Source organism: Neoarius graeffei, chromosome 4 (assembly GCF_027579695.1).
Source record: "Neoarius graeffei isolate fNeoGra1 chromosome 4, fNeoGra1.pri, whole genome shotgun sequence".
NCBI classification, from domain to species: domain Eukaryota; kingdom Metazoa; phylum Chordata; class Actinopteri; order Siluriformes; family Ariidae; genus Neoarius; species Neoarius graeffei.
In genome coordinates, this window is record NC_083572.1 from 3382336 (window position 1) to 3409090 (window position 26755).

The 26755-nt window shown below is 43.3% G+C and overlaps 1 protein-coding gene across 2 annotated transcripts; it reads left to right on the top strand.

The window, feature by feature from the left end:
- Positions 1 to 479: 479 nt before the first annotated feature.
- On the top strand, positions 480 to 17418 carry LOC132884261 (high affinity immunoglobulin epsilon receptor subunit beta-like). 2 transcript variants are annotated; one of them, XM_060918081.1, is made up of 8 exons: positions 483 to 560; positions 3364 to 3436; positions 3568 to 3640; positions 4433 to 4540; positions 4637 to 4693; positions 4953 to 5099; positions 16926 to 17036; positions 17181 to 17418. In XM_060918081.1, the coding sequence occupies exons 3-8, from the start codon at positions 3599 to 3601 to the stop codon at positions 17184 to 17186; spliced, it is 471 nt and encodes a 156-aa protein (XP_060774064.1). In that variant the 5' UTR covers positions 483 to 560; positions 3364 to 3436; positions 3568 to 3598; the 3' UTR covers positions 17187 to 17418. The 2 variants fall into 2 exon arrangements, with proteins under 2 accessions (XP_060774063.1, XP_060774064.1); XM_060918080.1 differs by lacking the exon at positions 3364 to 3436 and having other exon boundaries at positions 480 to 560.
- The last annotated feature ends 9337 nt before the right edge of the window (positions 17419 to 26755 follow it).

The following is a 26755-nucleotide window of genomic DNA, read 5'->3' on the forward strand; positions in this document are numbered from 1 at the left end:
TCTTCCTTTTTTTTTTTCACATGCACCGTATCAGGAGGTAATGTGAGCTATTCAGTGTTGAATGTTGTTTAGATGAACGCACATCTCGAAACATTCTCTTGAGCATTTTGATGGCTAGCAAAGATGGAAATGCTGACTAGGTCCAGGAACTGTCTATGCCAGTTTCATTGGAGAATCTGTGTACCATTATCGGAGAGCTCAGCCACAAATCAAAAATAAAGTCAAGGCAATAAAATCAAATACATTGGGCAATGGTAAACATATAATATTTCTTTTAACCCTGAGATTTGGATGAGATTTGAATGTTTTGCTGTGAGACTACTGGATCTCGCCCCAGTGTCCGATGAGTGTCATGGGCGTCATGCATAACAAGAGGTACAGCAATGTGTTTCGCAATTTAGCTTGAAACAAATGGGGGGGGGGGGGGAACCCTCTGGGCATATAAGTCAGCCACAGAAAAAAAAAAAGTTTTGCTAACGTACCAACCAGCGACTTCCTGTGAGTGAAGAGCAGTGAAGCGGCGGCAGAACAAAAGCTCAAGAAAATAATTTAATAACCAGGTAAATTCTTTTTTTTAACTTTACTTGCTTTTTCCCCCTTTCCTCCTCTTTTATAAAATTTTATTGTATGTTCTTAAAAACGATATACAATACACTCCAGAAGTGACACCACAATGGAAAAAAAAACTTTAAAAGTTAATTTCATTTAAATTTGTAAATCAGTAGCATTTTATAATTTTGAAAAAAAACCAAAAAATAATATAGTGAATATTATATATTGAAGATTGTGCAATATTTGTGCAAAAACTTAAATTTCAGCAAATTTGTGATTTTGATTGAATCCTTTACACCAAAGATCGATTTTAAAACATTTCTTTTAAACATTTCATGCAAATTTATATAAATATTCCTAAAGCTTCTGTATTGTTATGCTGGTGATATAATTAGTTATAAAAATGTATTAAATTAGAAAACAATGTCAAATATTTTAATTCATCACATGGTGAATTAATGTGCAGGTTGAATAATTGTGCATCGAAATCTCAGAAAATGTTTGAGTAAATAATAAATAATAGTGGGGGCGGCACGGTGGTGTAGTGGTTAGCACTGTCGCCTCACAGCAAGAAGGTCCGGGTTCGAGCCCCATGGCCGGCGAGGGCCTTTCTGTGTGGAGTTTGCATGTTCTCCCCGTGTCCGCGTGGGTTTCCTCCGGGTGCTCCGGTTTCCCCCACAGTCCAAAGACATGCAGGTTAGGTTAACTGGTGACTCTAAATTGAGCGTAGGTGTGAATGTGAGTGTGAATGGTTGTCTGTGTCTATGTGTCAGCCCTGTGATGACCTGGCGACTTGTCCAGGGTGTACCCCGCCTTTCGCCCGTAGTCAGCTGGGATAGGCTCCAGCTTGCCTGCGACCCTGTAGAACAGGATAAAGCAGTTAGAGATAATGAGATGATGAGATAAATAATAGTGTTAGGAATACATGAGTAACTTCCTCACCACTCAGTTAAAATAAATAAATAAACAAAATAATCACCTGGCACCAATAAATGTACTGCATAAAGCATGTAAAGTTTTATTTATAAAAATTATTCTATATTCTTCCTGAATACAGTATTAATACAAAGTGTAAGGAAAAAAACACTCACTGTGTCATGCGGTTACAATAAAATAATCAATGGTGTGATGAAGCAGAGATACTGTTACAAGACTGAAGTTGATTATTTTCCTGTAACAGCACATCATGAAATGTTCTATTGCTCTTAAACTTGCCAAGTTCCTGTGGTGTATTATTAAAGAATGAGACATTTTTCTATGTCTGCTTAAGGAGTTCTCCAAAATGGCAGTTATTTCATTTTTAAATGCAACCACAACAAACCACTTCCTGGGCACATTTCTGTAAACAGCGCTAAACCTGTCCCTTACAAAAAGCACACAGTTATCTTCTCGCATCAAAATTACAGCATCCAAGTGTACAGATAGCATCACATTTTAAAAACGCTGTGGTGTTTGTGTTTATGGAGAAAAAAAAATTTACATTAGTCAAAAGAAGCCCCGAGATTAATGTATTCATTATCTATAACTCTGGTCCGTCAGGGTTGCAGGTGAAACAGGAACCAATCCCAGTTGACTATAGGTGAGGGGCGGAGTTTACTTGGACAAGTTGCCAATGTATGGCAAGTCTAACACGGAGACAAACAACCATCACACTCACATTCACACCAATGGACACTTTAGAGTCACCAGTTGACTGAATCCATACATCTTTGGGCTGTCGGAGGAAACTGGAGAACCCGGAGGAAACCCACACAGGCACGAGGAGAACATACAAAATCAGGGCTTTCCCCAAAGTGCAGATACGTGGCGATCCATCGCACTCTGCGAAATCAGTGCCGCACTGTCACTTGCACACCTAAAAAAAAAAAATTATATATATATATATATATATATATATATATATATATATATATATATATACACCATAAATTGAACAATGCAGAGTATTTTCCACACCGAAATCTCATATACCCTTTGAAAATGAGTAATAACAATATAAATAGGAACATATTGTTATATATATATATATATATATATATATATATATATATATATATATATATATATATATATATAGTTCTAGACGATCCTGGTACTCGACCCAGAAGTGAAAAAGGGTTTCGCTGCGTGCACTGACTGCCTTTCGAAACCAGACATCAAACCATGTTCTAGGTGCTGGTCACTAGATGATGTGATGTGTGATTTGACTATTCTGCAGGCTTTTGTGTGGAACTTTTACCTGTTGGGCTGCAGGTCTGTAGTTGATAGCTGTATTGCTAATATTTTAATTTCAGCTGTGATATTGTTCAATATTATGCATTTTTGGTTGTGCAATAAAATGAACTTCCTCTGAATTGCCTGTTTCTTGTGTTTTCATTTCAAATCTGATTTTGCTATTTAATTTTGCCCCTTGCATATTTGACAAGGGGAAAAACAAGAGCAAATTTAACATTGTTGAACTGTGGCTAATTCAGCCCCGGATGCCACCAGAATTCATCACTTGAAGTCTCCAATTTCAAAATTTTCCAGGGGCCCATGCCCCCCCCCCCAGCAGCCACCCCTTTGGGGCCCTTTGGGCTAAGTGCCGCATCAGTAGCACCGCTCTGATATTTTTTTCTGAGGAAAACCCTGAACCTCCACACAACTTTATTGGAAGAGGTTCTGTTTTCGCCTTCATTTGTTTGTCTCTTCCCAACATAACTCAAAAAGTAGTGAATGAATTTGGATGAAATTTGGTGGACAGCTTTAGCATTATCAAGTGATTTGATTCAAGTGATTTGATTTTGATGTTGATCCGCGTCAATTTTACAGATTAGTAAACATCTGAATTTTCTAATACATGGCTTGGCGGAAGGAGGTATGCCCTCTACCGAACATCCTTCAAGTTAGTTCATGAACTATAACCATAAACATTTTTCATTCATGTGATATTTATAGCATCACTAATCTGGAACTACTGTGTGTGTGTAGTTACTGCATTTCTGATTAATACTGTACGCATGTGATCTTTCCCAGGTTTAAAGGATCACATCAACTCTCACTGAAAATGCCACTACCTTTGATGAACGTTGGCCTGAAATCACTGGGGGTAATTTCTTTTCATATTTTTATTTTTAACCTACAATGAGAATAAATTATGTAATTTGTGTTTCTTAGCCTCGGGAGGTGAGATACGAGTGCTCTGATGGAACCATTACTATATGATGTATTACAGATGTTTTCATATCACTAGACCATCAATGACGGCGTTTCTCACTCCGGCCCTGTCTCGTCCAGAAGGAAAGATCTAAAGTGGGCCACCTTGTGCAATAAATGTTGCAAGCTATACACACTATATACAAGCTATATCCACCCTAGGAATAAGGACCTATTTCCCAAAAAGAATCCAAAATAGTGAGGAATTGACCGAGAAGAAGTGATTTTTGTTGAACTGCGCATTAAGGCTTAATTAGTCCATAACTTCAATTATAATTGTAATGAAGCAAATCTGGGTAGAAGTTATATACACCCTAGGTACCCCTATCTTAATGGCAGAAAGAATGAAAACCGGTGAAGAATTGAGGGAGAAGAAGTGATTTCTGTGGAAACTGCTTGTTAGGGATTGCTTAATTACCCCATATCTTCAATTATATATTAATTGCAATTATGCAAATTTGGGTAGAAGCTATCTATATGCACCCCAGGCAGACCTACCTTCCTGCCAAAAAGAATAAAAATTGGTGAAGAATTGAGAGAGAAGCAGCAATTTTTGTGAAATGTGGACGACGCCAGATGGATGATGGACAACATATGGTGGCATAAACTCATCACCTGTCGGCCAGATGAGCTAATAAATAGAACAATATTTTAGGATTTATTATTATTTTTTTTGCTTCTGCAGATTATCCAGACAATGATTGGAGCTGTGATATTCATGTTTGGTTTCGTCATCAAACATACTCAGACTTTGGCTGTCCGTAGCTGCTCCGTATACTGGGGGTCTGTTTGTGTATGTTCTCTTTATCCTGCTTTAACATCACCTTATTTCACACTTTTATGTTGAACAAACATTTGATAATCTCAGTTTTGCTTTACCTCTGATCAGTTTTTCATCTCTGGTGTTCTGGCAATTTCTACCGTGGACTATCATCATCCCTGTTTGGTGGGTAGACACAACGACCTTCACTAAAATTCTGTACAAAAAGAGAAAAAAAAAGGATCCTCTCATTCCAAATGTATAATTGCAAATCATTCTGAGGAGCAATTACAACACTTTCCACCTGTTTGCAAAGAGTATGACTGTTATCGTTCATCACTAATTAAATATAAATGTAAATGATTAGAGGAGCATTTAGAGAAGTATTGTAAACATGATGTAGCTACCCTGTTCCACATCGCAGCTCCGTTTTCTTTCTCTTTAGGTGAAATTCTCGCTGCTTATGAACGTGATCAGCACTGTGGCTGCTGGCGTAGCCCTTGTGGTATTCAGTGTTGATCTGGGCCAACATGCTATAACACTACCAGAATGTTCTGATCTGGAATCGTGTGCCTTAGTTGCCCTGTATGAGGTTTGTACCTCACTTTCCTTTCACACTTCTCATCTCATCTCATTATCTCTAGCCGCTTTATCCTTCTACAGGGTCACAGGCAAGCTGGAGCCTATCCCAGCTGACTACGGGCGAAAGGCGGGGTACACCCTGGACAAGTCGCCAGGTCATCACAGGGCCCTTTCACACATAATAATACTTTATTTATTTGTTTATTTATTTCTTCATTTTTTTTACCAATGAAATAAATCACTCCAGCACATTTTATTATTCTGAGATATAATACTTTTGTATCATGAGGAAAGAAAATTTGGGAAAGTGCAATCCTTTGAATTTATCCCATTAAACTCCACTTTAACTATGATAACAAATGACCGTGTCCCTGTGTGACATCAGAAAGAGACATGTTCTCTAATGTCTCATAGGAGTAATAAAATACAGAATAAACTAGCAGCAGAATTGTGAAACACATTACATACAGTGTCTTGCAAAAGTATTCATCCCCCTTGGTGTTTGTCCTTGTCAGAATGCAGGCACTTACAGATGTATGTGCAGAGGAGAGCAGCATAGCAGACTGTAGACAAAGCCAAGACAAGAGACAGGAAGCGAGGTCAGGAAACTAGCAAGGGTTGTGGTGACATTGGTTAACCCCTCCCATACTGCTTGGCTGCATGTAAACCAGTCCTACACAGCCTGTACCTGGCTTGGCATATCGTCCCAGGGAAACTAGCATGGTTGATAGCTGAGTATGCACTGAAATGGTGTTAACTGTGTTGTAGGATGTCTGAGGGAGTTTTGTACATACTTGGCCCACGGGAGAAAATGTGCCCAGTCCCCCTGGTTACACATGCAGAAGATTCTCAGGAAGCAGCCAATTTCCTGGTTGGCTCTCTCAACTTGGCCATTTGATTGGGGATGGTAGCCAGATGTAAGGCTTACTAATACACCGAACCTCTCCATGAAGCAGGTCCAGAAACATGAAATGAACTGAGAGCCCCGGTCACTGACTATATCCTCTGGGATAGCATAGTATCTAAACACTTGCTGGAAGAGGAGTTCTGCTGTTTGGGATGCTGTTGGGATGCCAGATAAGAGGATGAGCTTAAGAGCTTTAGAAAAGTGGTCAATAGTTACCATAATAGTAGTGTTACCTTCTGAGGGAGGGAGGTCAGTGATGAAGTCAATGGCTATATGGGACCAGGTTCTCTGAGGAATGGGGAGGGGGCACAGTTTGCCAGCAGGAGGGGTTCTAGGAACCTTTGTTTGTGCACAAATAGAACATGATGCAATGAACTGGTTAATCTCAGTGAGCATGTTCTCCCACCAATACTTATTCTTCAGCATTTAATAAGTACATTGACTGCCAGGATGTCCTGTGGCGGGAGATAAATGGGCCCATGTGATGAGTCAGCCTTGAAGCCGCTTGGGCACATAGAGTAGACCAGGTGGGAGGTTAGTGGGGAGAGTTTGCAGTTGAGAATTTCTTATCTCTCTGTCTAGGTCCCAGCTGATGGACTGTACAAAACATTGGGATGGGAGAATGGGGTGGGTGACAGAATCTTGGTGCGAAGGACCAAAAGGTTCGAGATAGGGCGTCAGCCTTGGTATTCATGGAACTGGGGCAAAATGAAACTGTGAAATTGAATCTCATAAAAAAGAGCACTCACCTGGCCTGGCGAGGATTTAGCCTTTTAGCTTTCTTGAGATATTCAAGGTTCTTGTGGTCAGTGAGAATTATGAATGGGTGAGTGGCTCCTTCTAGCCAATGTTGCCACTTTTCGAGGGCTAGTTTAATGGTGAGCAGTTCTCTGTTGCAAACATCGTAATTCCTTTCTGCAAAAGAGAGGTTGTTTTCGCAAAAAGAAGGCTATTGGATGTAGTTTCCATTTCTCCCCAAAACGTTGAGTCATAATTGCCCCTACTCCCGTATCAGATACATTCACTTCTAAGGTAAAAAAAAGTTTGGTGGGATCTGGATTCTGGAGGACTGGAGCAGAGGTGAAGGCCTGCTTGAGATGCTGGAATGCTTCTTCGGCCATGGGGTTCCACTGGAGGCACTTAGGTCCCTTCTTAGGCAAAACTGTTAAGGGGGAGGCTATAGTACTGATACCCCTAATGAGCTGACAATAGAAGTTCACGAAACCCAAGAAACGCTGAAGATCTCTTGTGGATGTGGGCCAGGACATAACTGCAGAGACCTTGGAGGAGTCCATGCCAAGTCCTTCTGCACTAATAGTGTATCCTAGGAAGGAGATATGAACTTGATGAAACTCACATTTCTCTGCTTTGACATAGAGGTGATTCTCTAGCAGGCATTTGAGAACAGCTCTGACATGCTTCTGGTGACTTATTTCATCTGGGGAGTAAATCAGGGTGTCATCTATGTATGCAATGGCATATCTACCTAGCATGTCCCGTAGTATGTCGTTAATTAGGCATTGGAACACACTAGGCACTGAAGAAAGACCATATGGCATTACCTGGTACTCAAAATGGCCAGTGGTAGTGCTAAAAGTGGTTTTCCATTCATCACCCTTTTTGATCCTGATTAGGTTATACGCATTGCATAAGTCTAGTTTTGAAAAGATTTTTGTTGATCTGAGATGTTCTAAGGCCACAGGGGCAAGAGAAAGGGGATACGGATATTTGACAGATACCTGGTTCAAACCTCTGTAATTAATACATGGTTGAAGTCCACCACCTCGTTTCTCCATAAAGAAGAAGCCCGCAGAAGCTGGAGATTTGGAAGGGCAGATGTATCCTTGCTTAAGGGCCTTTTGGATGTACTCCTTCATGGCAGCCTGTTCCTTCTGGGACAAGGGATATATACGCCCCCGTGATGGTGACATGCCTGGCAGTAGGTCAGTTATAGGGCCGATGTGGTGGTAGCCCGCAAGCCTTTCCTTTGCTAAAGACCTCCTGTAGGCCCATGTAACATTCAGGAACTCCATCCAAGGAGTCTGGTTGAGGACTCTCCACAGATGTGGATGAAATATTGACTTGGGGATGAGAGATACAGTTCTGAAAGCAAGTAGACGGCCATTGGAGAATTTCCTTGCTCTGCCATGATATCAAGGGATTATGAAGCTGAAGCCATGGATAGCTGAGAATGAGATCATGACTCACAGTGGTGGTGACATAAAGGGAGATATGCTCTGAATGTAGGACTCCCACCTGGATATGAATCAGAGTGGTCTGCATGGTGACAAAACCATCTCCCATGGGTCCTCCGTTGATGGTCCTAATGCTGAGTGCGCTTTGCAGAGGGGTTGTGGGCAGGTTGAACTTCTGTACAGAAGTGCGGCTGATAAAGTTCCCCTCTGCCCCAAATCAATAAAAGCAGAAACGATGTGTGTGGAGGATGTCAACTTTAATAACACAGGAACCTTAAATGATTTGGAACTGAACTTTCTCACCAGACTCACAGTGCATGTTAGACCTTCCACTGGAGCTGTATGGGATGGACAAATGGGACAGTGGTTGAACTGATGCTCGGAGCTCCCACAGTAGACCCACAAACCCTCCCTTTTCCTTCTTTCGCACTCTGAGCATGTTAACTGGGTGTGTGAGACTTCCATGGGTGACCTCTCCTCAGAAGTTGTGACCGGTTTAGTGCTTTCCTGAATGGAGGGTCGGTGTGCCAACAGACAATCAAGATGAATGGCTAAGTTGATAAGAGAGTCCAGCATGAGTTGTTCATCTCTGCAGGCTAGTTCGCTAAGAATCTTGGGGAGCAGATCTTGGTGGAAAATGTCTTTCAGGGTAGGTTCGTTCCATCCAGTGGCTGCTGCTAATGTTCTGAAGATGAAGGCATACTCAGTCACGCTTCAGGAACCTTGTGAAATGGTGAGCAAACTTTCACCTACTTCAATCCCTTCAGGTTCATGGTTGAACACTCTCTTAAACAGAGAGAGGAACTGCTCATAGGATGTCATCTGCTCACTGTCCTTGTTCCACATGGTACTTGCCCAGCAGAGTGCTTCATCTGTGAGAAAGGAAAGGAACTTAGCGTTCTTGTGTTTGTCAGAAAGGTTAGGCATGGTGGCAAAATACATGGAGCATTGGAGTAAAAAAAACCTTTACAGTTGAGAGTGTCTCCAGCAAATTTCTCTGGTGTAGGGAGTTGTAGCATGGGGCTAGGAATGGACTCAGGGCGTGGTAGGAGGGCCTGCGACATCACAGTTGCTAGTTGCATAATTCGGGTGTTGAGGTCTGCTAGCATCTGTTGATGTTCTCCTAGTAAGCGTCCCTGAGCGTTAAGAGCAGCCTGCTTCGCCTCTTCCACTACATCCACGGTCAGCAAAGTATCCTGTTAGAATGCAGGCACTGACAGATGTATGTGCAGAAGAGAGCGGAGTAGCAGACTGTAGGCAAAGCCAAGACGAGAGACAGGAAGTGAGGTCAGGAAACTAGCAAGGGTTGGGTGATCAGCAAACAATGTAGTAGAGGCAAGACAAAGAGTGTAAACAAAATAAGGCAAGCAAAGGTCAGAAAATCAAGAGGCAGACAGAAAGTACAAGGCTTGTTATGGGCTGGATGAAACAAAACGATACTTCACACTGGAATTGTGTGAGAGAGTGCCTTAAGTAGGGGAAGAGCTAATCAGGGAGATGAGTGGCAGCTGTCATTAATAGTTTGGTGATGGAGAGCATGGTGATTCTTGGGGATTGTAGTTCTGAGTGTCCATGTTTGTAGTTTGTACATTCTCAGCAGGTTTACTGACAGTCCTGTTTTGTCGCATTACAAGCTGGAATTAAAATGGATTTTTTGGGGAGTTAGTACCATTTAATTGACACAACATGCCTACCACTTTAAAGGTGCAAATTGTTGTTTTATTGTGACACAAACAATAATTAAGATGAAAAAAATAACCCTGAAATCTGGAGTGTGCATAGGTATTCACCCTCTTTCGTCTGAAACCCCTAAAGCCTCGGTCACAACCGGCCGTATGTGCTCCTATGGCCGGTCTACGTGCAAAAAATGCAAGAAACGTACAGAGGGCATGCGTGAAACGCACAGAGGGCGTGTGTGTGACGTGCTGATTTTCGAGCCGTAGACTGGTCGCAGACCGGCCGCAGAGGTTCTTTGTCATGTCAAACAAACTCTATGGGCGCTTGCGTTTTTTTCAGGTTGCAAGACAAACTTAAGGCCAACGCGCATCTTTCTCCATGAACAAAAAAAAAACGCAGCAATTTGGGAAACGCCAAAAATCGCACAGCCAAAAAATCGTACGTCCGGTTGTGACCTAGGCTTAAATAAGAGCTGGTCCAACCAATTCACTTCATAAGTCACATAATTAGCTGATTAAGATCCACCTGCATGCAATCAAAGTGTCACATGATCCATCACATGATGTCTGTATAAATTAACCTGTTCTGGAAGTACCCTGACTCTGCAACACAACTTAGCAAGCAACATGAAAACCAAGGAGCCTCCAAACAGGTCAGAGACAAAGATGTGGAGAAGTATAGATCAGGATTGGGTTATAAAAAATATCCCAAACTTTGAATATCCCAGAGAGCACCATTAAATCCATTATAGCAAAATGGAAAGAATATGGCATCACTACAAACCTGACAAGAAAAGGCTACTCACCAAAACTCACAGACTGGGCAAGGAGGGCATTAATCAGAGATGCAACAAAGACACCAAAGATAACACTGAAGGAGCTGCAAAGATCCACAGTGGAGATGGGATTATCTGTCCATAGGACCACTTTAAGCTGTACACCTCACAGAGCGGGGCTTTATGGAAGAGTGGCCAGAAAAAAAAAAGTTATTGCTTAAGAAAACACGTTTGGAGTTTGCCCAACAGCATGTGGCAGACTCTCCAAACACATGGAAGAAGATTCTCTGGTCAGATGAGACTAAAATTTAACAACTTTGCCATCATGGGAAATGCCATGTGCAGCACAAGCCCATCCCCCTGAGAACACCATTCCTACAGTGAAGCATGGTGGTGGCAGCATCATGTTGTGGGGATGTTTTTCATCTGCAGGGACAGGAAAGCTGGTCAGGACTGAAGGAAAGATGGATGACATTAAATACAGGGCAATTCTGGAGGAAAACCTATTTGAGTCAGCCAGAGGTTTGAGACTGGGAGGAAGGTTCATGTTCCAGCAGGACAATGACCCTGTCATGCTCCCCCCCAGACTTTCACTCCGGAGATTTATTATCTCCCAGTTCAGCGCTAATCTGGATCCAGGACAGGACTTCCATCTTGCCGGCATTCACTTCCTGGTTTGCTCTGCTGTGCATAAAAAGGCCATTCTCAGAAGGGGACTTTGCCAGAATGTCTCATTGGTTTTTCATGTCATCTCTGTGCCCTTATTGCTTCTTGGATTTTTGTTCTGTTTTGCCTGTTCATTGCCACAGTTTCTTGCACTCATGTCTTGTCATTTTTTCATGTTTTTTGTGCTATGTTTTTTGTTTCCGTTTTTTTGTCAGGACTATTTTTCATGTTTTTTCATGCTAGCATTTTTGTCCTTGCCTGCCTTGTTTTTTGTCTGGATTATTTTGCTATTTTTGTTCATTTACTCATTGACTTCGATTAAATAATTTTTTATTTATTGGATTTTCTGGTCTGTGTTCTGCTTTTGGATCCAAACTCACCACATCTCGCCACCCATAACAGTACGTTCTGGCCAACATGGATCCAGCGGAACTGAACCATCTGAGAGCGGCTATGCTGCAGCAAGGAGTCCTCCTTGGGAGCCACTAACAGGAACTCAAGCAGATCACCCAGAACCTGGCCACCCTGTCCAATTCACTCAACCTCCTAGCCACACAACTTCAGCACTCCCAAGCCATGCCTACCCCTGCCCAGCCATTTCTTTCTTCACCTCCTGCCACTGTCGCTCCTCACGAACCAAAACTCCCTTCGCCTCAGCCTTACAGTGGAGAACCAGGTACCTGCAGATCTTTTTTGTCACAGTGTTCACTGATCTTGGAGCTTCAACCTCTGGCTTTCCCCACAGAATGCTCCCAGGTAGCCTATACCATCATGCTTCTCACTGGCAAGGCCAGGGAATGGGGAACAGCAGTCTGGGACGCTGACGTGCCCTGTTGTTCCAGCTTCAAGGAATTCTCTGAGGAAATGAGGCGAACATTTGACTGCTCTCTGTCTGGCCAGGAGGCGGCAAGAGAGCTCATGGAGCTGTGACAGGGGTCCCGATCTGCCTCGGATTATACCATAGAGTTCCAGACGTTGGCAGCATCATGCGGTTGGAACGAGAGTGCCCTGGTCGATGCGTTCTTACATGGCCTGGCCGATGCTGTTAAGGATGAACTTGTCTCTCGGGAACTGCCGTCGGACCTCTCCAGCCTGATAGACCTTGCCAATCGTATTGATGCTTGGGTTCAACAATGGAGGAGAGAGAGGAACCACCTCAACTTCAACCCCTCTCCACCTCCTGCCTCGTCCGTCGAACCCATGTAGGTAGATCGGGTACGGGTGTGAGCGGAGGAACAACTGTGCCAACGGAGCATGGGGGCTTGCTTCTACTGCAGTCAGCAGGGACACATCTGCCAAGCCTGCCTGCTAAAAGGATGAACCAGCCAATGAATCAAGGGGCCCTGGTGGGCAATGCTCAGAACCAGTCCCCTGCTGAGCGACCGTTGCTCCCCATTATCATCACTCTCAACAACTGGCATCACCATCTTCAGGCGCTCGTTGACTCGGGGGCAGACAGCAACCTGATCTGCTCCGCCACCGTCAAGGATCTTGGAATCCCGTTACTCACCCTCGAGGTCTCTCTCACCATCCTGACACTCAATGCCACTGGCTTGACCACCATCACTCACCTCACCACCCTGCTCACCCTAAGGATTTCAGGTAATCACTCAGAAATTATACAACTTCACTTCATGAACAACCCTCACATTCCCGTTATTCTTGGACTACCCTGGTTGATGCAGCACAACCCCCACTTAAACTGGACTAACCACACCATCTTAGACTGGAGTACTTCCTGCCTGGCCTCCTGCTTGAACTCTGCTCTGCCTCCTGCCAAACCACCACAGCCTTCAGCCAGCGAGTTTCCCGACCTCTCTCATGTGCCTCCGGAATATCTGGACCTCAAGCCTGTTTTCAGTAAGACCCGAGCAGTGTCCCTTCCCCCTCATAGGCCCTATGACTGTGGAATCAACCTCCTGCCCAGGATGGTGCCACCCAAGGGAAGTCTCTACTCTCTTTCCCCTGCTGAGAGACAAGCCATGGAGAAATATATCACTGAGTCTCTGGCAGCTGGGATCATCCGCACTTCCTCCTCCCCAGCAGGGGTGAGATTCTTCTTCATGGACAAGAAGGACAAGTTGTTCCACCCCTGCATTGACTATCGAGGTCTCAACGCCATCATGGTCAAGAACTGCTACCCACTACCGCTCATGACCACAGCCTTCAAACTACTCCAGGGAGCTAAGGTGTTTACTAAACTGGACTTATGCAATGCCTATAACCTAGTTAGGATCAGTGAAGAGGACAAGTGGAAGATGGCCTTCAAGACCGCCACAGGCCACTATGAGTACCTCATAGCCCCTTTCGGCCTGACTAATGCACCCGCGGTATTCCAGGCGTTAGTTAATGACATCTTGAGAGGCTTTCTTAACACCATTGACTTCATTTACCTGGACGACATCTTGATTTTCTCTCGCTCCCTGGAGGAACATCGAGGTCACGTCCGGCAGGTTCTTCAACACCTGCTAGAGAAGAAGCTGTTCATTAAGGCAGAGAAGAGCGAGTTCCACCAAGGCTCTGTCTCATTCCTGGGGTTCATCATCTCTCCAGCAAAGATCCAGATGGACCCCCTCAAGTTGGAGGCAGTCACTGACTGGCCCACCCCATCTTCGAGAGGAGAGCTCCAGCACTTCCTGGGGTTCGCCAACTTCTACAGGCGCTTCATCCGCAACTTCAGCATGGTGGCCGGACCTCTCTCAGCCCTGACCTTGACTAAGACCAAGTTCAAGTGGGGGGAGGAAGCAGATAAAGCCTTTTCCAGTCTCAAGAGCAGGTTTACCACAGCACCCATTTTCACCATACCCGATTCAACCAAGCAGTTTATCATCGAGGTCAAGGCCTCTGAGTCAGGGGTCAGAGCCATCCTACCCCAGAGGGCCAACAACAACAAGGTCCACCCATGCTCCTTCTTCTCCCGCCAGCTATCCCCATTCGAACAGAACTACGACATCGCCGACTGAGAACTACTGGCCATGAAACTAGCCTTGGAGGAGTGGAGGCACTGGCTTGAGGGGTCTGATCTCCCCTTCCTAGTCTGGACCGACCATAAAAATCTGTAGTACCTCAAGTCCGCCAAACGCCCGTTGGTCTCTCTTCTTCTCCCGGTTCAACTTCATGCTCTCCTACCACCCAGGCTCCAAGAACAGCAAACCCAACACCCTGTCCAGGATGTTCTCTTCCCACCAAGAGGAGTCCAAGCCACCCGAGACCATCCTTCCTCCATGCTGCCTGGTGGGAGCCCCCATTCTAGAGGTTGAGATGCTCGTGCAGAAGGCCCTGGAGCAAGACCCTTGGTGAAGGTAACTCCAACAACATTCCTTGTAACCATCTGTTTGTTCCTGGTCCTGTGCGAACCCAGGTGCTGCAGTGGGGTCATGGCTCCAAGCTGGCCTGTCATCCAGGAGCCACCCAAACCCTGGCTCTCATCCAGCAGTGCTTTTGGTGGCCATCCATCAAGGAGGACATCCAGGAGTTCGTGGCAGCCTGCGACACATGCTCCCAGAACAAGACAGCCAATCAACCCCCTGCCGGCTTATTAAGACTGCTTCCAACTCCACATCGACCTTGGTCTCCCATCGCCCTGGGCTTCATCACAGGACTTCCCAACTCAGGTGGCAACACATGTATCCTCACTTTTATTGACCATTTTTCTAAGACCATCCATTTCATTCCTCTGCCCAAGCTCCCTTCAGCCAAAGAGACCGCAGAACTACTCATCCACTACATTTTCCACCTACATGGTCTGCCTACTGACATTGTTTCTGACCAGGGTCCTCAGTTCACTGCACAGTTCTGGAGAGGCTTCTGTAAACTCATCGGGGCCACCTGTAGTCTCTCTTCAGGCTTCGACCCACAGATCAATGGCCAGGCAGAATGGGCTAACCAGGCTTTGGAGGTTGCGCTCTGGTGAATGGCATCCAGGGATGCCAGTTCTTGGAGCAAGTACCTACCTTGGATCGAATATGCACATAACACTCTCCCTTCCTCTGCCACAGGTCTCTCTCCATTCCAGTGCTCACTAGGTTACCAACCACCACTGTTCCCCAGCCAAAAGGAGGAGGTCACCATACCCTCAGCCCAGCTCTTTATACGCCACTGCAGGAGGACGTGGGCATTGGCCTGAAGAAGACTCATTTGCTCCGCACTCACATCCAAGAGGCAGGCCAGCAAACGTCGCTCCAAGGCACCTACCTACTGAGTAGGTCAATGAGTTATGCTCTCCATGCACCACCTGCCACTTAGGACTGTCTCTTGCAAGCTAGCACCCATGTTCCTTGGACCCTTCCTCATCAAGATGGTAATCAATTCATGTTCTGTTAGACTGGCATTACCACTCACCATGCGATGTGTTCACCCTACCTTTCATGTATCTCAGCTTAAACCTCTGGTCTCCAGTCCTTTGGCTGGCACATCTTGTGAGGTGTTGCCAGTATGCAGTGGTTAGTCTCATCTCATTATCTCTAGCCGCTTTATCCTTCTACAGGGTCGCAGGCAAGCTGGAGCCTATCCCAGATGACTACGGGCGAAAGGCGGGGTACACCCTGGACAAGTCACCAGGTCATCACAGGGCTGACACATAGACACAGACAACCATTCACACTCACATTCACACCTACGGTCAATTTAGAGTCACCAGTTAATCTAACCTGCATGTCTTTGGACTGTGGGGGAAACCGGAGCACCCGGAGGAAACCCACGCGGACACGGGGAGAACATGCAAACTCCACACAGAAAGGCCCTCGCCGGCCCCGGGGCTCGAACCCAGGACCTTCTTGCTGTGAGGCGACAGCGCTAACCACTACACCACCGTGCCGCCCCTGCAGTGGTTAGTACTGAACAAAACTGGTCCAAGGAGCTGAAGGACAACCAGTGAACTGGCGACAGAGTCATGGGTGTCGAAGGCTCATTGGGAAATGAAGGCTAGCCCATATGGTCCAATCCCACAGATGTAGCACAAACTGCTGAAAAAGCTACTTCTGACACCTTTCTGTTTTTGTCAGCATTAAATTTTTCAGAAATTTGTGTGACAGTAGTTCTTCTTTTCTTCTGGATTGGATCATATGAGCTAGCCTTCATGCCGCAATGAGCCTTTGACACCCATGACCCTGTTGCCAGTTCACCGGTTGTCCTTCAGATCCTTGGACCACTTTTGGTAGGTACTAACCACTGCATACCAGTGTTGCCAGATTGGGCGGTTTTAAGTGCATTTTGGCGGGTTTTGAACATATTTTGGCTGGAAAACGTCAGCAGTATCTGGCAACGCTGCTGCATACCAGGAACACCCCACATATTGTGCCATTTTGGAGATGCTCAGACTCCGTCATCGCGCCATCACAATTTGTCAAAGTCACTCAGATCCTTCCACTTGCTCATTTTTCCTGTTTCCAACACATCAACTTCAAGAACTGACTCTTTCTTGCTGCCTGTCAGTGGGTTTAATGTTATGCTTCTTCGGTATATCTGTAACTAATGTGTTATTTACTTCAAGGTGCAGTTTTGGTTTAATAAAGCATTATTCAGTACAGCAGACAAATGCATTTTAATTCCCCCCCCCCCCCCCCCAAACATGTACATATGTCCACATTGAAAAGTGAACTGAATTTTTTTTTCTAGGTTTTTCTTGGCACCTTTAGAGTGCTCCTGGTTTTCTCTTTACTTGAGATGTGTGTGTCGATCTGGTCATTTGTCCTGATCTGGAAAGCCAGAGACTCCACTGAAGCTAGGGTTGGTATCTACAGTATCTCCTCTTTTCCTTCACTGTTCCTGAAGCATTATCAATCTTACCTTCCTCTGTTGTCAAAGTGAATTTTAAAGCATGCACACAGTAAACCATGATCTTGAATAGATGTTTTCTTTTTTTCACTCCAGTCTTAGGCAAATGTTCATCAGCTCAACAATCCATGGGAGGAAAGCCTCAACTCACCTTAATGCATCTTCAGAGTTTTTTTTTTATGTCTTGTTGTGTATGCTTAAAACATATGACATGATTTTCTTTTTTTAAAATGTACCAAATGGGACCAAATTAATCCTGACAAAATTGTTTATCTTCAAGATTACACTGATTTTATGATGTACTTTTCTGATGTGTGTCAGTAACATATTTTCCTGTACTGCTTTCAAATAAAATAAATAGAATTTAATCTGCCACAAGGATGGTTTCTGCATGCTGATTGGTCAGAAGGAAGGTGTTGATTAATTCTCAAGAACAGCATCTCTGACAGTAGTGCAGATGCAAATCACAGGTTTAGTAGGCATTCATCAATCCTAGGGGATTATGGAGTTGTGCCCTGGGCATCTATCCAGGAACAGCATCTGTTGTGACTGTGGAGTCTGATGCAGGAGCGACAGTCCCTGCCGCAGTGGGCGCAATTGAATGCTGAGGCAGGTCTCTTTGCTGGTGGCAGGGCCTTCCTCTGGAATTGTTTCTCTTCAGCTTGCTACATCAGCACAATTTCAAACTGCGTGAGTCCCTTTTGCACTTTGTGCTTCCAGATGTGACAACATCATTTTATTGGCTGGGGGCTGCCCAGGTTGAGGTGGGCAACAGCGAAATCCTAGGATTTCTCCCACCATCAGAAGCGACCCCTAGCGTCTCACTCTATGCCAATCAAGTAATAGGCTTAGAACTGGTACCTGCCGCTTCCCTTATTGTATCGACACTGTCAAGTGATGCTGGAGTGTCCTATCCAGGGCACAAGCCTGGGTATATTGTATGGAGAACCAACTGTTGCCCCTCTCCACATCACTGATGTGATCCAAGGGAAAGGCAATTGCCAATACAGCTTGGCAATGGTATCATTGCAGGAGTTGCCAGAGTATAGCTGAAAACAGTTGCAAACCGTCTTAGGGGCTCCAGCTCCGGATTTTTCCTCAGTGTTGACTCCTGAAGCTTTTCCCATGAACAGGAATGCCGCAAGGCAGCAGAGGTTTGAGATCAGAGTTTTCCTTCTCCTAGGTGGACTGCCTTCCCAGGCTGATGAGCTCTGCCAACCAGAAGCAACTAGCTTTAAGGTGCCAGAGACCCGCTTTTGCCCCTTCTGCTGTCAGTAAGAGCAGTTAAGCCAGTAGTTGGACTTGGTTGTCAGAGACTATTTGAGTTGCATGCCGAATGGGAGCACTTTTTAGACAGTGGGAGCTTATCCCTGCTACCACTCACAGCTATGACAACATAGAACCAAATCACAGGTTTATACATGTATTAAATGCACCTGTTCTAATACATTATCAGTTCTATGGCAACAGCACATTCGCAGGGAGGCATACAGCAGAATCGCCACATGAATATATATTTTAAAAATTGTTTATATGGTGTTTATTGCTGCTATGGTGTGTGTGAGAACAGGAATTAATTATAATTAAAATATAATGTACAGTAATAAACAACAATAATACTAATTTATTTTTTGATTTATATGCAAATCAGTTACAGTGGTGCTTGAAAGTTTGTGAACCCTTTAGAATTTTCTATATTTCTGCATAAATATGACCTAAAACATCATGAGATTTCCACACAAGTCCTAAAAGTAGATAAAGAGAAGCCAGTTAAACAAATGAGACAAAAATATTATACTTAGTCATTTATTTATTGAGGAAAATGATCCAATATTACATATCTGTGAGTGGCAAAAGTATGTGAAGCTTTGCTTTCAGTATCTGGTGTGAGGCCCTTGTGCAGCAATAACTGCAACTAAACGTTTCCAGTAACTGTTGATCAGTCCTGCACACCAGCTTGGAGGAATTTTAGCCCGTTCCTCCGTACAGAGCAGCTTCAACTCTGGGATGTTGGTGGGTTTCCTCACATGAACTACTTGCTTCAGGTCCTTCCACAACATTTCCATTGGATTAAGGTCAGGACTTTGACTTGGCCATTCCATAACATTAACTTTATTCTTCTTTAGCTATTCTTTGGTAGAACGACTTGTGTGCTTAGGGTCATTGTCTTGCTGCATGACCCACCTTCTCTTGAGATTCAGTTCATGGACAGATGTCCTAACATTTTCCTTGAGAATTCACTGGTATAATTCAGAATTCATTGTTCCATCAATGATGGCAAGCTGTCCTGGCCCAGATGCAGCAAAACAGACCCAAACCATGATACTACCACCACCATGTTTCACAGATGGGATAAGGTTCTTATGCTGGAATGCAGTGTTTTCCTTTCTCCAAACATAACACTTCTCATTTAAACCAAAAAGTTTTATTTTGGTCTCGTCCGTCCACAAAACATTTTTCCAAAAGCCTTCTGGCTTGTCCACATGATCTTTAGCAAACTGCAGATGAGCAGCAATGTTCTTTTTGGAGAGCAGTGGCTTTCTCCTTGCAATCCTGCCATGCACACCATTGTTGTTCAGTGTTCTCCTGATGGTGGACTCATGAACATTAACATTAGCCAATGTGAGAGAGACCTTCAGTTGCTTAGAAGTTACCCTGGGGTCCTTTGTGACTTCGCCGACTATTACATGCTTTGCTCTTGGAGTGATCTTTGTTGGTCGACCACTCCTGGGGAGGGTAACAATGGTCTTGAATTTCCTCCATTTGTACACAATCTGTCTGACTGTGGATTGGTGGAGTCCAAACTCTTTAGAGATGGTTTTGTAACCTTTTCCAGCCTGATGAGCATCAACAACGCTTTTTCTGAGGTCCTCAGAAATCTCCTTTGTCCTTGCCATGATACACTTCCACAAACATGTGTTGTGAAGATCAGACTTTGATAGATCCCTGTTCTTTAAATAAAACAGGGTGCCCACTCACACCTGATTGTCAACCCATTGATTGAAAATACCTGACTCTAATTTCACCTTCAAATTAACTGCTAATCCTAGAGGTTCACATACTTTTGCCACTCACAGATATATAATACTGGATCATTTTCCTCAATAAATAAAATGACCAAGTAGAATATTTTCATCTCACTTGTTTAACTGGGTTCTCTTTATCTACTTTTAGGACTTGTGTGAAAATCTGATGATGTTTTAGGACATATTTATGCAGAAATATAGAAAATTCTAAAGGGTTCACAAACTTTCAAGCACCACTGTATGTCATCAGCTGTATGTCATAATTTTTCTATGTAAAAGTCTTTTTTTTTCCTCAGGTCACATGTTTCTTGTTGTATGTACGGTAGGTTCTCCAGGAAGTGGTTTGTGGTTTGTGAGCAGTAGCTTGCATAGGAGCTACATAAATATTCCATTCAGTGACTTTGTTCCAATACTATTTGAATAATCCTCAGGAAGTGGGTGGCTTTTTTCTTCTTCCTTTTTTAATTTCAGTCCTTTCCACCAAAACTAACATAGCATAAGAAAATAAACATAGCAAAAAAAGAAAAGAAAATGAACAGTAGAAATTAAATCTTATAGTCCTGTTCATGAGAAGGGTGTCGACCCAACATCTCAACTGGGAAGAGAGCTTGACTGGGCCTTTAAAATTTTAAATATGAAACTGTATGAGAATCAAACAACCCAATCTGAATTGATTCAAGAATTCTGCCATATTTGATACTTGAAATACATTGTGCATGTATGCAGGATAGAAAATAATGCTATATCTTTGATAAAAGAAGAAACTGGAAGAGGATGGAAGATCTTCTTCTTCTTCTTGGAGTGGACAGGCAGCAGGTCCTCAAAACCATGCTCATCAAGAAGGACTTCCTGTGCTTGTTGGATGTACAAGTTCCATCAGCCAGGCAAGCGCAACCCCAAGGCTGACCGCATGCCATGTGGAGAAATTCAATGATTATGTGTGGACAAAGAAAAGAGGATCTGCTCATGATCCAAAAAACATATGAGCTCATTGGTCAAGCATGGTGGAGTTAGTGTCATGGCTTGGGCTTGCATGGCTGCTTCTGGAATGGACTCAAGAACTGGCTTAAATGTATTTTTATTTTTCAAATTTCTCTGCATTTTCAAACTTCTTTTGAATTTACTATTGAAATAGAAGGAAAAAATCAGCGAAGTCTCACATATCAATAGTATTCTGCATATTGTTTTGAAGAATGCATACAATTATGTTTAAAAAGGCAGGAGAGGAAAATCAGAAAGATTGACCTGATGAAAGTGTTTTCTCAGGCTTTTGCTCTGCTGCAGCTTCACCGCCCTCACTCCCAGGAAGTCACTGGTGCCAATTTCATAACAGCATTTCTGCAAGTGTTTGTGGCTGACTGACTTAAATTAAGCAGGGGGTGGGGGGGTTGAGTTTCATGCCAAGTTGTTAAACATGATGTTGTCCCTTGTGTTACTGTGACATTTCAGCTCATGCGCTCAAACCAAAACTTTCAAATCTTATGGAATCAATTTTGTGCCAAAATGTTCATACAATACTTTTGAAATATCAAACAAAAACGACAAATCAAAATACAAAAAAAGTCAATTTTTTTAGACTGGCAAACAAAGTATTCATGTAATCGTGCAAAATATATAAGTCTATTACTCTTCAGAAACCTTTTATTTTTGTTCTGCATCTTTCTCAGTTTTGTTTGACGTAATTTATTTTGGTTGCGATTCCAGCTTTCTCGTTTGCACTCCCTGACTTTTTGCTTGCAGTTTTGGCACAAACTTCATGTGTGGGTGGGCTGTCTAGGAACACATTCCCATTGGGTAACTTGTGTTTGACTGACAGCTACACTCAGCCATTCCCCCGGAGGCTGTTGCGGCCATTTCCTACTCGGATTCTGGTGGACTGTTTGACGAGTGACCGATCCATTGACGGTAAACATGGATCGAGTGGACTTCAGTGGCAACTATGATATTGAATTAATTCAACAAAGTGTAAATTCAATATCATAGTTGCCACTGAAGTCCATTCGATCCTTGTTTACCATCAATGGATCGGTCACTCGTCACACAGTCCGCCAGAATCCGAGTAGGAAATGGCCGCAACAGCTTCCGGGGGAATCGCTGAGCGTAGCTGTCAGTCAAACACAAGTTAGCCAATGGGAATGCATTCCTGGACAGCCCACCCACACGTGAAGTTTGTGCCAAAACTGCAAGCAAAAAGTCAGGGAGCGCAAACAAGAAAGCTGGAATCGCAACCAAAATAAATTACGTCAAACAAAACTGAGAAAGACGCGGAACAAAAATAAAAGGTTTCTGAAGAGTAATAGACTGATATTTTGCACGATTACATGAATAATTTGTTTGCCAGTCTAAAAAAATTGACTTTTTTTTTCTTTTTTTGTATTTTGATTTGTCGTTTTTGTTTGATATTTCAAAAGTATTGTATGAACATTTTGGCACAAAATTGATTCCATAAAATCTTAGCCTTGTAATGAATTTCAAAGCATAGTGACCTCGAGACTGTATTTAAGTGCATTGCCTAGACCATGGGGTCTCAAACTTTTCTACTTTAAGGCCCACCTATTCATACTTGTAAAGAGTCGATGCCCATTAAAAGTGATAAATTACTTTGGCTCATCTATTCTATTAGAATCTAATAATCTACTGTAAAGTGTATTAATGGGATGCAACATCACTCCCTGTTACAGATGGGAGCCCAGGAATTAAATAAATGTAGTAAAAACAAACTGTTTTAATTGTACAGTAGGTGTTGTATTTAAAACTGTATGGATGTGCCAGAAGCCAAAGCATGCATGCAGGGTTTTCTCAGTCAAAAGGTATTAATGATCCAAAAGTGGAATCTGGTCCGTTAACACAAGAACTTATTGCCATGTTTTTGTTCAGCAAAAGAAGCAAATTATTAAAACCAAGAAGTACACTCAAAAGAAGTGGATATAGAAACCACTCAATGGGATTAGATCCTTACATGTTAACAAAGAAGGACTTTTCCTATGAGTTGGATAAATGATCCATCCGTTGAGTTCCCCAACATCTCAAACTACCTGGTGCTGCAGACATCATTCTACACAGATACAGAGATGAAAACCTGGAACAGCACGGAGGAGTGCAACTTTTTATATGTGGGTGGGTTAAAGATCTGGGGATCAGGACACTACAAGCTAAATCCTGGATTGATTTGCCTAGGTAAGGAGGAATTTCTGGGCTTTTTGTACGTATTTTTGCGATGGTTGCTAGGACGCTACAAGTTTAGTATCAGGTGTAAACAAACCACAGCCACTCGATTCCCAACTTTCCCTTCTCTTCTCTTCCAGCAGGCATCACAGAGTCATAGAATTTACTCCAAATGTATTTATTTATTCAGCCTGCTACTCTCTCTCTCTGTGCACACACAGGTTAAATGTGACAAAATAAAGGCTTATTCTTCTTAATTTACCCACAAATGTATTTTATTCCGGGCGGCACGGTGGTGTAGTGGTCAGCGCTGTCGCCTCACAGCAAGATGGTCCGGGTTCGAGCCCCGTGGCCAGCGAGAGCCTTTCTGTGCGGAGTTTGCATGTTCTCCCCGTGTCCGCGTGGGTTTCCTCCGGGTGCTCCGGTTTCCCCCACAGTCCAAAGACATGCAGGTTAGGTTAACTGGTGACTCTAAATTGAGCGTAGGTGTGAATGTGAGTGTGAATGGTTGTCTGTGTCTATGTGTCAGGCCTGTGATGACCTGGCGACTATTCCAGGGTGTACCCCGCCTTTCGCCCGTAGTCAGCTGGGATAGGCTCCAGCTTGCCTGCAACCCTGTAGAACAGGATAACGCGACTAGAGATAATGAGATGAGATGTATTTATTCCACTTGAAAAGTATACGGCAAACCAGCTACCGGATTTGGGACACAACAACAACCTGAACTATTTAGTATTTGGCTTCAATCTTGAAAAAAATTCACAGCTCACTAGATAGCGCTTTGTGGCCCATGGCCCAGTGGTTGAGAAACACTGGCCTACACCATGAGGGTTGCACTTGCTTGGCTGATGGAAATCATATATCCAACAAGCGCAGGAAGTCCTTCTTGTTGAGCATGGTTCTGAAGACCTTCTTTGAAAACATCAGTTGAAATGAAATCTCAGAAAAACATTTCAGGATTTTGCTCTCTCTCTCTATCCACTTGTAGCATACTAGAGTTAGAGCCGGAGGTCAAGATCTGAAAATCGCAGAGTCGTATCTGAGAACTAGAACATGAGAATGATTTGAATAGCATTGAAACAAAGTCTGAATTTTCTCAGTCATATCAAAATCATGCTCTTTCTCCACATCGAAGACACTGAGCTCAAAAACCACATTGTTCCACAGAACCTGGTCACATCCGGAAACCACCGTCCACAACTGTTTCATTGTTCTAAAAGTCTTTTAAAGAGACTTTTATCAACTCAGAATTGTACAGCTGTGATTTAGAACTGCACTTGTTCTAATATATATATTGTAGGTGCATTTGGGTAATTGAGTGATCAATCTCATTAAATCTGAAGGTTAATAATTAAAATTGAATCAGTCTCATTTGAATCATACCATTGAATCGTTTCATTGAATCAGTCTCATATTATCATTAAATCACTCATGGAATCAGTCTCATTAATCAGTCTCATTAATTAATACCATTAATTTTGGTGCTTAATAATAAATTACCAAACAGCTAAATTATGGTATATTCCAAATTATTATGATCACTTACCATATTACATAAATCATATGCACCTTTTAGAATTCTTTGGAGATTGGGGACTTCAAAGATATTGGAACACAAATAAACACACAGTTTCAATAATAAATGAATTTATTGTAACAAATATAAAAATGGATAATGGCAGTTGAAATATATACAAACAGTGAGATGTGTGTGTGTGTGAGATGTGTGTGAGTGAAAGGCCCTATGGCCTGAGCAGAAGGCTAGCGTGGGATGCTAGCTAGGTATGCTCGTGTGTGTCCACGTGGTGTAGGGATCACCACGTGGGATTTGAGGAGAACAAAGGAATTAGCCTTGTGTGGCAAAGCTAAGACAAAGGGAAGCTAGCTAAGGTGGGTTTGTGAGACATGTGGCCATGTGTGGAGGCCTAGATTAGCCTTGTGTTTAGCTAAGACAAAGGAATGCTAGCTAAGGTGTGTTTGTGTGTGTGGAGAGAGAGAGAGGCCTTGTGTGTGGCCTACAAAAAGGATTAGCTCTGGTAGCTAACTCCACGTGTGTTTGTGGGGGAGGAGTTGACCACGTGGTAAGGCCTATGGCCTAGCAAAAGAAAGAAGCTAGCGTGGGATGCTAACTGAAGTGTGTTTGGGAGGCCAGGTGAGGCCTGTGACCACGTGTTTGTGTGTGTCAGGCCTGGTGAGGCCTGGTGACCACATGTTCGTGTAGGCCTAGATTAACCTCGTGTGGCTAAGCTAAGACAAAGGGATGCTAGCTAAGGTGTGTTTGTGAGTGGCGGAGGACTGCCATGTGTTTCTAAGACAATACACTTAGCTTTGGATGCTAATGGGACAAAAGAAATTAGCCGTAGGCTAATTTCACTAGCTTATAACAGTACTGAATCCACTGAAACCTTGATAAGGTCAAAATGTGTGATAAGGAAATTAAAGTGTTAGTCAGGAATAAAGAGAAGCATGCACAGCATATCTATTAAAACAACTGAGAGATTAAAACAAAACAATAAATCAATTCAACACGCTGTGTGTTTACAGTGTAACAAACCATTCCTGAGGTAAATTCACACTACTTCAATAAAAGCTAAATTCCTAAGACTAGGCTTTTTTATTATGCCCAAAAATGCCAGTCTTACGCGAGATTATGAGAAGATGTCCCGAGACTTTCGGAGTTTTCACCGTTGTGGAGATCTCCGTGAAGTACAGGGGATTTCTTGGAAGAGGTTGAGTTCACAGGAGCCCGTAGAGACTTCTGTAGAAAAACAAAGAATTCTTGATCTGATGCTTTGTAGCTGGTGGGAAGAAAATCTTTGTAGAACAATGTGCACAGAGCTTCAGTTAAAAAAGGGTCCAGCCGCTCTCTTAACTTTGAATTAAAACTGCTTGGGCGGCAGTCGTGATGTCACTTCTAATACGAATAAAACTGGTTGTAACTCAAGCTGAGTTTAAAAATCGCGCGACTCTGGAGTCTACCTTGGCCAAGGGCAAGAAAGAAATCGCGCTAAATCGTGGATCTTGCAAGAAAGAGGTCTTTTTGGGTTTGCTCGGGTAGAGCGAGCCTCTTTGTGTCCGTAGACCGCTGGTCCCGGGACGGAAAGAGGAGGAAGCGGAAGCGTGTTCTGTTACTTATGCTTTCCTGTAGGATGTGACGTTGGTGATCCCGCCCCTGTGTAACGCAGGTCAATGCGGAAGCTGGTGATGGGAGTTGTAGTCCTTAAAGGGACTGTGTATTGTACCTACAATATTATATATATATATATATATATATATATATATATATATATATATATATATATATACACACACACACACGTTCATGTCGGTTAATTTCAAATCTTGTGTTGCTGGATTTAAGACAAATATTAAAGATGACAGACTTGTTCATGCCTCACCACAATCAGGTCAGTCAGCCACAAACATGTTCAAGCAGGTAAAAAAAGAACATTTGTGTAGTTAAAAAGCAAACAAATAAAC